The sequence below is a fragment of the Marmota monax genome, unplaced genomic scaffold, assembly GCF_021218885.2.
Source record: "Marmota monax isolate L192 unplaced genomic scaffold, Marmota_monax_Labrador192_F-V1.1 WCK01_AAM20220418_F8-fsc00021, whole genome shotgun sequence".
Taxonomy (NCBI): domain Eukaryota; kingdom Metazoa; phylum Chordata; class Mammalia; order Rodentia; family Sciuridae; genus Marmota; species Marmota monax.
Window position 1 is genome coordinate 16487026 of NW_026695228.1, and position 12684 is coordinate 16499709.

The 12684-nt window shown below is 35.3% G+C and overlaps 1 protein-coding gene across 5 annotated transcripts in view; it reads left to right on the forward strand.

The window, feature by feature from the left end:
- The window catches only part of Topaz1 (testis and ovary specific TOPAZ 1), a 67022-nt gene that overhangs the window by 14981 nt on the left and 39357 nt on the right, over window positions 1–12684 (forward strand). For all 5 annotated transcript variants that reach the window (XR_009226007.1, XM_046436769.1, XM_058576480.1 and 2 more), the window contains exons 5-9: window positions 1235–1299; window positions 4720–4856; window positions 6261–6346; window positions 7600–7725; window positions 9381–9444. Coding sequence is in view for 4 of the 5 variants with exons in the window: in XM_046436769.1 (XP_046292725.1) it covers window positions 1235–1299; window positions 4720–4856; window positions 6261–6346; window positions 7600–7725; window positions 9381–9444 (478 nt within the window). In the remaining variant the exon portion in view is untranslated. The remainder of the gene's footprint in view (window positions 1–1234; window positions 1300–4719; window positions 4857–6260; window positions 6347–7599; window positions 7726–9380; window positions 9445–12684) is intronic.

Consider the following 12684-nt stretch of genomic DNA (forward strand, 5'->3'; position numbering starts at 1 on the left):
GTAGAATTGTCAAACTGCCCTACAAAGAGATTGCATTGACTTATACTTCCAACAACATTGAGAATGTCACTTTTCTCCCCTACAACTTACCACCTTATGTATTGGTTGGTTGGTTTTTGTGGTACAGGGTATTGAAACCAGAACCTTAAGCACTGAGCTACATCCGCAGACCTTTCTATTTTAAGACAGTCTTGCTAGGTTGCCTAGACCACCATCAAATTGGTGATTCTCCTACATCAGCTTCCCAAGTAGCTAGAATTACAGGTTTGCACAACCATGAGGGCTTCCCAACTCATTGAATTGGTTTTTGTCCACCTTTGTTTTTACAAATGGCCTTGTTTTAATTTTAATATACATTTCTCTTATGAGTCTAGTTAAGTACCTTTTAGCGTGTTTAAAAGCCATCTCACTTTTCTGTGAACTTCCTGTTTTTGCTAGCTTCTGGAATTTCAATCTTTTTATTTATAGGAACTCTTCATGTGTTGAACTCTTTACCTAGTATTTTCATCCAAGAATGTTGTGTATCTTTTCATTTGTTGTTTTTTCTTTGTTTTTAATCTTGGGTAGTGCTGGGGATCAAACCCTGGGCCTTGTGCATGCTAAACAAGTGCTATACCACTAAGCTACACTCTTGGCCCCTAGCATGTATGACTTTATTATAATTAGAAATTATGTTCTCAAAATATTTCACAAGTAATTTTTTTTTAAGTATAGCTATTGAGAATGTCACAGGAGTGGTAGCTCATGCCTATAATCCTAGCAACTGGAGTGGCTAAGACAGGAGGACCACAAGTTCAAGGATGGGCTCAACAACAGAATGAGACCCAAAGCACCTTAGCAGGACTACCTCAAAATAAAAAGGGTTGTAGTACAGTGGTAAAGCACTCCTGGGTTTAATCCTTGGTATCACCAAAAGTTTCAAGAAGCTTTTAAATATTTCTAATGAAAAACTGTTTATAGATGCCACCTGAAAAGTCACTCAAAACTTAATTTGGGGCGGGGAGGGGGAGGAAGGGGAAGAAGCGCAACTTTCAATGTTCATAATAACTTGAAATAATGACATATATTTTTCTCTTTGATAGTAGAAATTAAGTGAATATTCAGTAATTCTGTAGAATTGTTTTTATGGTCAGCCATAATCTAATTGTTTAATCTATAATACATTCTAATATGGTAAACATCATAGTTTAATATATAGATACTCACTTCTTGTCTAACCATAATCTCTTCATAGTGTAGAGTTTCAGATAAGGCGACTAACAAAGAAGAAAAAGAAAGTACTTACGAAGCTTGTAAAAGGTCTGTAACAATTCTTTGTTGTTGTTTAATGGTTTCTGGTCCTGGGGATTGAACCCAGGGGTGCTTAACCACTGAGCCACATCCCCAGCTCTTTTTTATATTTTTTATTTAGAGACAGTCTTGCTGAGTTGCCCAGAGCCTCGGTAAGGTGCTAAGGCTGGCTTTGAACTCATTATCTTCCTGCCTCAGCCTCCCCAGCCACTGGAATTATAAGCATGTGCCACCATGCTTTACCATTTCTAATATAACTTTAAAATGGTCACCCATCTAATTGGTATTTTGAGTATTTTTATTCTGTTATATATACTTCAGCAATTGTGCCATAAACCATACATAGGTATGATTTAACTAATGAATCGGATGTACCCAGATATAAAGGATGTTGTAAGTTACTTTAAAACTGTCAGTAAATTGTTTTGGGTCATTAAAATATTTTTGAGAAAGATAAGTGGTGGTAAAATAAAAGAAAGGATGTATATATGACTTCCATGAATTTAAGAATGGCTGAAATCAAAAGAACATTGTATTTTGCAAATATTTTTATCTGGGTGCAGGGAGTACTGAGAGTTAAAAGCACGCTGACTGGAACACATAAAACTACCAAATTTAGAGTTGGAGGTCCCCCCACTTAGCAATCATTTAATCCATTCTGCACCTTCATTTGCTGCTGAGGTAAGCCCCTTCCATGTCAGAATGAACGTATTCAACTCCTTTTATGTTCAGGCAGTGGTTTTTAAAGTGATTCTTGGCGCAGCAGCATCTTGTGGGAACTTGTCAGAAATGGAATTATTGGGATCCACACAAAACAATAAACCAGAAAGAAACTCTAAGGATGGGACCCAACAATCTGTATGCAACAGGCACTCATCTAATGTGTGTGGAAGTTTGAGAACTACTGTGTTAAGGGCAAGGGTAGGTAATAATTAGGTGTGTGTTGAAGTCCAACGTGGTTTGTGACCATTTGGAAATCTTGAAGGGAAAAAGTAAAAAGGCTAACTTTATTTTCCTGATGGAAGGATTTTGCTTACTAGGTTATAATCTATGAAGGTTTATCATAAATTTGGCTCTACCATAGTGTTCAGCAGTGTGAGTAACATTGGACAAATCATATCACCCTGGACTTCAGTTACCCAATCAAAAATAAAAGGGTTTTCTAGATCTCTTCCGTCTATAATATTTCATAATTTGTTGTATGTCACCACTTTTTGTTTGGGGTTGGGGAATGTTGATTAACTTATTATTGACATCTGAAGTTCGGGAGAGAAGTGAATGTTTCTTTTGTGAGAAATTTCTCAACTCTGTCAGTGCTACTACATTTCAAACAAGGATAAACTAGCCCCACTTCTGTTTTTTACATCTCTGTCCCAGAAAACCTCTGCTGTTAAAGCTTATTATAATTGTTTTTAAGGTTAAAATACTATAGTATCTAAATGTTGATGTCTTTCTCCTAAAAAGCTAATTGATCTGCATCTACTAGTCCTCCTAGCCTAATTTTGTAGATAAGTAGCCTCCAGATTAGTTTTTTTTTTAATATTTTTTTAATTGTAGATGAACACTCAGTATCTTTATTTTTTATGTGGTGCTGAGGATCAAACCCAGTGCCTTACACATGCGAGGCAGGAGTTTTACCTCTGAGCTACAGCCTTAGTCCCCAGATTAAATTTTTTTATAAAATTGGTTGTATAGAATGTCATTCATTAAAGTACATTTAAAGCTTTTAAATTAGCAAACCTGGAACAATAACATCTTTAATGCCTCTTCAGAAGAAGCCCTCAGATGTATCTAGATTTATTATACATACTTATCTTAAAAAATAATTTAGTGCTCACCTCACACGTTCGAGACCCTGGTTTCGATCCTCAGCACCATATAAAAATAAATAAGTGAAATGTATTGTGTCCAACTATAACTAAAAAATAAATATTATTTAAAAAAATAATTTACAGTAGTCCTCCACCTTTGTCCATGGGGATATATTTCAAGACCCCCAGTGGATGGCTGAAACTGCGGTATTACTAAGCCCTTGTATGTAGCATACTTTTTCCTGTAGATACCTATGATAAAGTTTAATTTTAAATTGAGCACAGGAAGAGATTAACAGTAACTAATGATATTCCAGGAGTTAAAAGCATGCTATAAATAATAGCAATATATTATTAATAATAGCAATATTATATATAGATAATAGCAATATATTATAATAAAAAGTGCATGAATGAATACAGCTGCTACACTGTACTTGCCCTTCTTATGATGTGAGATTATACAATGTCTCTAAAGAGATCAAAAGTGAATGGTGGTGTTGTTGTGATACAAATGGCATTAGGTTACTGTGTAAGGGGTACTTGATTACAAGCAGTATTGGCATGGTTGTTCTTTTTTTTTTTTTAATTGTTGGTTGTTCAAAACATTACAAATTTCTTTATATCATATTTCACACTTTGATTCAAGTGGGTTATGAACTCCCATTTTTACCCCATATACAGATGCCATGGTTGTTCTGATACAAGATGTGACTATTGAGTGACTAATGGGTGGGTAGCATATGCTCTTTGGACACACTGAACAAAGGGATGAGTTAAATATCAGGCAAGACAGAAAGGGACAGGGCAAGATTTTGTCACACTTAGGAACAGTGTGCAATGTAAAATGTGAATTTTTTTTTTCTGGAATTTTTCATTTAATGTTTTCAGACCACAGTTGACAGGCAGGTGCTTTACCACTAGTGGAGGACTACTGTAAATGTTTTCAGACCACAGTTGACCACAGACAACTGAAACCATGGAGAGTGAAAAAAACCTTGAGTAAGGGAGAACTTCTAAAGCTCATTTCATTGCGTTATCAGTAGAATAATTGGATGGCCTTTCTGGATTAGAGTGCTAACCTAATTCCTCCTCAAACCTTTTGTCTAGCATGATCAAAAATATTTTGAGCAAACCACAAAGTGATGTAGTCCCAGTTAGGAGACTGAAATAAGAGCAACATAGCAAAATTCCCTCTCAAAATTTTTTCCTCTGGTTTTAACCATACCACCCCATTTCTACACCTGCCTCAACAATTTAATAAGTATTGGTTTTCTGTTAGGTCAGAAACATTATATTGAAAATATTGAGGGCTGGGATTGTGGCTCAGAGGTAGAGCACTTGCATACCATGCAAGAGGCACTGGGTTCTATACTCAGCACCACATAAAAATAAAATAAAGATGTTGTGTCCACCTAGAAAATAAATATTTAAAAAGAAAATATTGAAATAGCACAAGGCCCTGGTTCAAGCCCTAGCACCACAAAAAAAGGAAAATATTGAAAAATAATATGTAGTGTATATATGCAGCATAATATATAGCATGTACATAGCACAAGGTGTTTGTTTACTGAATTCTCTTTATTTTAAAATTTTTCCGATCTTTCTGCTTATACAGCACAGAGTCTAGAAATGCAGAGATAATGACTGCTGAATGTCAATTAGCAGCACTGGGCACCAAACCTCTGTGCTTATCATTGCCTCCTTTGAATCTGGGTGGTCAAGAAGACATAATACCGAAGCCCTGGATGAATGGTAATATTTATTTTTTAAATAAAATCCGGTTGGCTTTTGATAATAGGAGACATTTCCACTGAAAATAGACATAAAGAGAAAAATAGGAACAAGTATGGAATATGTTAAGATTAAACTTATGTACCTTTTATTTAGTATTTTGATAAGACAGTTTCTGAAATATCTGTATCTGATACTGTAGTAAGAGTAAATTCACGAATACCTAAAATATTCATATTTTAATTGTTAGCATTTGTCAAGTTTTTTTTTTCCTGACAATTCATAATGCTAGGAACAAGCTTCCCTGAAGAATGAATCTAGAAACTATAAAATTACTTTGTAGCCCACACCCAACTCTTCTAGACTTTCCCAGTGCTTCCTTCATGCTGCCTAGTTATAGTGGGCTATATAGCATAAAGCTTGCAGCAGTCATGTGTTTTATTTCAAAATCTTTCAGTTTTCATAATACAAATTACTGCAAAACTATGCAGCAAAACTTCATCTTGTTCCAGATTATATCTGGATGCTACTGAAAGTTTTTATTTTATCCTTAGAAAAGAATGTTTTAAAATGTCCTATTTTCCATTTTAAAATACCTCCATTATGGCATATGATGTCTGATATAATGGTCAGCTTGGGAACACCATAACAAAATACCAGAATGGTAGCTTAAACAATTGAAATGTATTTCTTATAATTCTGGAAGGCTGGAAGTCCAAAAGTAGGGTTCGAGCAGGTTCTATACAGAATGATTTAGATCTTGACTTCTCTTAAGTTTCTAGACTCATATTTAAAATTATAGACTTACTATATGCTGCAGATAAGTTTCTTAAAAGCCTTTATAAATCTTTCTAAAGGAAGAATATTGTCAAACCAGGTGCTGGTTTACTTTCTGGTAGAACTTTCTGGTTTGCAGAAGGTTGCTTTCTTGCTAAGACCACATATCCTTCTCTGAGTGTGTGCAAGGAGAGAAAGTGAGAGCTCTTTGTTCTTATAAGGACCCCCACTCTTCTACCCTCATGATTTAATTAACTTTAATTGCTTCTATAGAGGCCCTATCTCCAAATGTCTCATGGAAATTAGGGCTTTATAGTATGTAAATTTGGCATGGAACCCAGTTGAGCCCACAGCACCTGGTTTGACAGTATTCTCCTTTAGAAAGACTTATAAAGGCTTTTAAGAAACTTATGTGCAGCATATAGTAAGTCTATAATTTAAAATATGGGTCTAGAAATGCTTAAGGGAACTAAGATCTAAATCATTCTGTATTTCATAGTGATACACCTGACAGCACAGTCTATAAATTGTACATGAATATTCCAAAGTGAAACTTTAAATCGAATAGCAGTGGTGATCTACCCCATTGTTATAAAGGGAACTCATGGTAACATATTAGTGTGTGATGACATTCTAAATCATTTCTAGATTTCAGATTTCCAGGAAAACATTCTGTCCTAAGGCTGCAGAATCCTGACACTTGTGAAATATTTAAAAGGGATAAAAATGCAGGGGTAAGTCTTCCACTTTTGAAAAAACAGTAATTTTCTAAGTTATAACTCATACTTTGAACCTGTCTTTTTTTCCCCTCCCCTTTTTTTGATGGGGGTGTGGAGTGGGAGGAAACTGGGGATTGAACTGGGGCGGGGAAGGGATCAACCACAAAGCCACATCCTCAGCCCTATTTTATATTTTAGAAATTAGGTCTCAGTGAGTTGCTTAGGCCCTTGCCATTGCTGAGACTGCCTTTATACTCGCAGTCCTCCTGTCTCAGCCTCTCGAGCCTCTGGGATACAGGTGTGTGCCACTATGCCTGGTTCCCCATCATCCCTATCATTTTATTTATTTATTTGAGTATTGTACACTAAGAAAAATTGATTTCAATTGATATATATAACTCTTAAATTGGTTTTTCAGTGTTCTTAAGAATGTAAATTGTTTAGAGTTCTATATTTCCTTAGCAAATTAGCAAACAGCTTATCTTTTTTTTTTTTTCTCTTTCCTTTTTTTTTTTTTAAATTTTTTATTGTTGGCTGTTCAAAACATTACATAGTTCTTGATATATCATATTTCACAATTTGATTCAAGTGGGTTATGAGCTCCCATTTTTACCCCATATACAGATTGCAGAATCACATCAGTTACACATCCATTGATTTACATGTTGCCATACTAGTGTCTGTTGTGTTCTGCTGCCTTTCCTATCCTCTACTATCCCCCCTCCCCTCCCCTCCCCTCTTCTCTCTCTGCTCCCTCTACTGACATTCGTTTGTCCCCCTTATATTATTTTTCCCCTTCCCCTCACTTCCTCTTGTATGTACTTTTGTATAACTCTGAGGGTCTCCTTCCATTTCCATGCATTTTCCCTTCTCTCTCCCTTTCCCTCCCACCTCTCATCCCTGTTTAATGTTAATCTTCTTCTCATGCTCTTCGACCCTACTCTGTTCTTAGTTACTCTCCTTATATCAAAGAAGACATTTGGCATTTGTTTTTTAGGGATTGGCTAGCTTCACTTAGCATAATCTGCTCTAATGCCATCCATTTCCCTGTAAATTCTATGATGCAAACAGCTTATCTTGATACTGTTGTTTGGGGTATATAATATTTCTGTTTTAGGAACTGGGAGTATAAGCTCAGGGTAGCATGTATGAGGGCTTTTGTTCAAGCCCTAGCACACAAAATGTGTGTGTTTTTGTTACTTCAAATACTTTTTCACTTTACTTTGTTTTACAGTTAATACAGAAAGGGAATTTTTCTAATTTTCTAGGTGTTCCAGAAGCCCTTAGGGTTGATGATACCCCATAGATATTGCAAGTTTCATTTTAATACATTACGTGGCTGTGAGAGATTGCAATGCAAGTTTGCTCATGTGCCTGAACAAGGGAATGAAAAGGTAATGCATAAAGTCTTTGAAGTAGAAATTGTGTTAGTAACTAATGTGTCATATATTTTAGTTTAGATTTTTATTCTGTTCTCATAGCATAAGTGAGTTTTGCCTATTTTGTGTTTTTTTTATATAAATAAAACTTGATTTATATTTTATGTCTGGCTTTGGTTTTAAAATCTTTTTTTAAGAGATGGGGTCTTGCTATTTTGCCCAGGTATTGACCTTGAACTCCTGGGCTCAAGCAATTCTGCCTCTGCTTTCCGATTTCTTTGGGTTTATAAGTGTGCACTACTGTGCCTAGATTGCCTCCTTTTGCTTTAAGTTTTTGAGATACCTCTATATTTTTAGTTAACTTTAGGGGTTTCTTTTTCTTTACTATATAGTAAATATATCGTTGTGTGAACATCAGTTTTGTAGATAGATATCAATGTTGATCGGCAGTTGGGTGGTTTCCAGATTTGGGTATTATAGTAGTGATGCTATCAATATTCTGCATGGTTTTTGGTGAACTTATATATACACTGATGGGTTATACATAAAACTGAAACTGCTGAGTCATAGGTCTTCACATGTTCAGTCTTAGCTGCTGAACAGGTTTCTAAAGTGGTTGTACTAAATTACTCTCACCAGCAATATCAGTTCTGGTTGTATCATATTCTTTCAGTTCTTAGTATGATCAACCTTTAAATCTTGGCCATCTTGGTGAATGGGTAATGACTGATGCCCTCCCTGATGATCAATGAAGTGAGCATCTTTCAAAATGTTTTTGGACATTGGGATATACTCTTTGGAAGTACCCAAATATTTTGCCTATATCCTGTGAAGTTTGTTTCTTATCAATCTACAAGAACTCTGGATATAGGTTCTTTTGTCAAATTGCAGATATCTTTAGTCTGATTTGTAGGTTATTTTCTTTCATAGCGTTAACTTCTTTTAACCTGTTGAAGACATCTTTGCCAAGATCATAAAGATGTGCTCCTAGCTGGGCGCTGTGGCACTCAACTATAATCCCAGTGTCTTGGGAGGCTGAGGCAGGAGGATCGAGAGTTCAAAGCCAACCTCAGCAACTTAATGAGGCTCTAAGCAATTTGTCAAGACCTTGTCTCTAAATAAAATACAAAAAAAGGGCTGGGGATGTGGCTCAGTGGTTAAGTACCCCAGTACCCCCAAAAAAAGTATTCTTACATTGTTGTATTTTTTTTGTTGTTGTTTTTGTTTTCTTTTTTGTTTTGTTTTGGTTTTTTTTAACCTTTTGCATTTTTGTTTGGTATAGGAGTTGAGATACTTTTCCCAGGTGCATTTTCAGGTGACGTGGTACCAATTATTAAAGACTGTCCTTTCTCTACTGTACTCCAGTGTTGCCATGTCATAAGTCAGCTGATGATGTATGTATGAATGGGTCTCGTTCTAGGCTTTTTGTTCTAATAATCAGTCACTATATTTATCCTTACACCTGTAAATGGTTATTTTTTTACATACTAAATAAGGATTTTTGAAATCAATTCAATATACATTTCAAACTGTAAGTTGACCAAATAGCACCTTCTTTATTTCAGTGCTTTAAGCTCACTTAAAAATTTTGAAATAAGCAAACAGAATTGAAATTTTATAGTTCTTATGAAATATAAAAAGGTAATTTTACATTTTTGTAACATTTGCAGGTTTGCATGGACGTATTTAGGAAATATATAAGTATCAATGAGCTGTGTTTGCTACAACGTGCAGGTAGGAGTCAGATGAAATTTATTAATATGGTCAGAAATTTATTAATATGGGTGTTTCACACATTGTGCTGTTGTATCTTATAGTTTGAAAATAAACTTTTAATACTAAGGTAAAGTATCCAGTTTTCATACTAAGAGTGGCTCTACTGGCCTTAGAAAGGATTAAAAGTAAATATGGTATTTTGATTTAAAAAAATTATAATCCACCTAACACTATAACTCCCCTTATCTACTAATATTTGTTTTCAGTAGTACTAGGGATCGAACCCAGGAGAATTTTACCACTGAGCTACATCTCAAGCTCTTCTTTTTTGTCTTTGGGCAGCATCTTGCTAAGTTGTCCAGGCTGACCTCAAATTTGCGATCCACGTGCTTTAGTGTCCCATGTCACTGGGATTACAGGCATGTGCCACCATGCCCAGCTTGTACTAATATTTTCATAACTTTTACTTACAGATGTAAGGTAGAAAAAAATTTATTTACAGATGTAAGGTAGGAAAAAAGGTTTAAAGGCTAATTAACAATACCAGTCTAAAGGGATTCTTCAGAACCTGAATCTTCCCTCTTTATCCTTCTCTTTTTACACTTCCCTTTCTTATCAGTTCACTATCCCTAATGAACTTTGTGCAGTTTTCTAAGCATGACAGGCTGTGTTAGAGCAGTGGCAGCACTGAATTACATCTGCTAAGGATGCCTCTCCTTCTATATCCTTTCCCCATGGCAAAGACCTAGCTTTCAAACTTAGTCATAATAAATAGGATTACTTCCCCTATTAAGCCCTTGTCTGATTCCACAGTCCCATCCCACCTTGGGCCTCCATCTCCCTGTACTAAACCGTGAGCTCCAAGAGGACAGGGACCATATTCTATTTATATTTATCACCTGACACAGCAACTAAAGCCACATAGTATGGTGATAATAGTATACTGCAGCTTCATATTCATCTACTTGAAATTTCCTACAGCTGAACAAGTCTGACAAGCTTATTTTATTTTTCTGCCATTATCATTTCTCCAGGGTTAGAGAAAGCATTTAAAAGACATAGGTAACAAAGACATACATAAAACTCTGTATGAGAATGTAGTCATTATGGGAATATACTTGTCATCTGAGGGATGTAATAGCCCAAGACAAGCTACATGGGGTTAGATGTGGATGAATTCTGAAATTTCAGAAATAATTCTATGAGAAAGGGAAGAAAAGAGGGTGACATGAAAAAGATGTAAAACTCCCCAAAATGAAGTTTTGTATGAAGATTCACTATGGCCACAGGAGAAATATCTGAACTTAGTTTTAGAACAGTGAATTCAGAAAACTATAAGGGCCTATAGCAAAGAATAAATTAATATAGGAAGTTGTCAAGAACCTGTGGAGATTCTTTATTGTAAGAAGCTTAGATCAATGGAGTAGATAGCTTAGACCTGATGTTATATATAAAGGGGAGAGTTTACTGTATAGAAAGACCATAGGATTTCGGAAAAGATTTATTTAAAAAATGATAAGATATCTGGATAGCAGCCTAGAAAGAGAAACTCTGAATACCATTCATGTAAGTCATTGACCTAGCTGCTCAGGCTCTCAAGCAAGGCCTCGGGGACCATTTTGATATATAAAGGGAAATAATTCAGTGATGGAACTTCCTCCCATCATTGAACTGTGGGTCCTTGTTTATCAGTTTTGTTTGAATTTCCATACAGAATTCTTCCAGAAATTATTTTTAAATCTTTCAAGTTTTTATTTAATTTCAAATTTATAGTTACAAAAATAAAAACAGCACAAAGAATATTCATATGAACTTACTTTGTCATTGTACTTGTTCTGTCCCCCAGCCGTGTGTGTGTGTGTGTGTGTGTGTGTGTGTGTGTGTGTGTGTGTGTGATATAACCCACCACTTGAAGGTAAGTTGTATTTATCATGGCACTTTACCACTAAGTACTTCAATGCATATTGCCTAAAAATACAATATCCTTTCATATAACCTTGGTACACTTGTCCATGTCCGTAAACTTAACATGGGCACAATAGTTTTATCTAATCTGTTTGTCATTTGACTCAACGTCCTTTTTAGCATTTTTTTCCCCAGTCTAGGACACAGAGGTTTAGGATGGGTATTTAACATTTAGTTGTCACATCGTTTTAGCCTTTTAATCTGCAGTATTTTCAGTCTTTGCATGAGTGTGTGCTTACTCATGGGGAGGGGAGGTAGCAGGGCTGGGGACGTAGCTCAGTGGTAAAGCTTTTGCCTAGCATGTACAAGACCCTGGGTTCCATCCCAGTGCCAAAAACAAATACAAAAATAACAAGCATTTTAAGTATATAGTTCACAAGGATTAAGTACATTCACAATGTTGTATAACCTTCACTACTATCAATTTCCAGAACTTTTTCATCATTCCAAACAGAAACTAACTATTAAATAGTAATTCTCTGTTGCTTCTACCCATTGCAATCCCTAGCAACCTCTACTCTGCTTTCTGTTTCTGTGAATTTGCCTATTCTAGGTACTTTATATAAGTGGAGTCATACAATATTCTTCTGTGACTGGCTTATTTCACTTAATGTCTTTAGGGTTCATCCATGTTATACATAACATGTTTCAAATTTTCTTTTAAGGCTGAATAATATTCCACTGTATAAATATCTGTTGCTTATCTGTTCATCTGTTGATGGACACTTGGATTGGACACTTGAATTGTTTCTATCTTTTGGCTATGCAGAGTAATGTTGCTATGAGCCTGGATGTACAAATATCTGTTTGAGACTCTGCTTTTAGTTCTTTGGAGTATATACCTAGGAGTGGAGTTAAAGGTTCTCTTTTATGCTTTATATTTGAATTTCTGTATAAAACTTTCTATCCAAAAGTTTTGGACTAAAAACATTTGAAAGATTACAGTTGTTTAGCATAAGCCAAAATGAATCAACATAATAGTAATTAGAAAAATTAAGTTATTTTGATCCATCTTGGGTAATCTCTGACTTATAGTAGTCAAAGGAAGTATAAAAGATGAACTTTATCATAAATTTAAACTGAAACTAGATTTATCAATAATATGTAAAAGTATTCTGATTAGAATGAAATTTCAGTCAGCTGTTTACAAAGGCATAAACTCTTTTCTCTTGTGAGGAAACAGCTTTGGAAAGGAATATCCAGTAGTTACTGATTCTATAAATTGTACCCTCAATCAAAAAAGGAGTATAAGTACCCAGTTCTGATAGATCATTGATCAAGTAATATACTGAA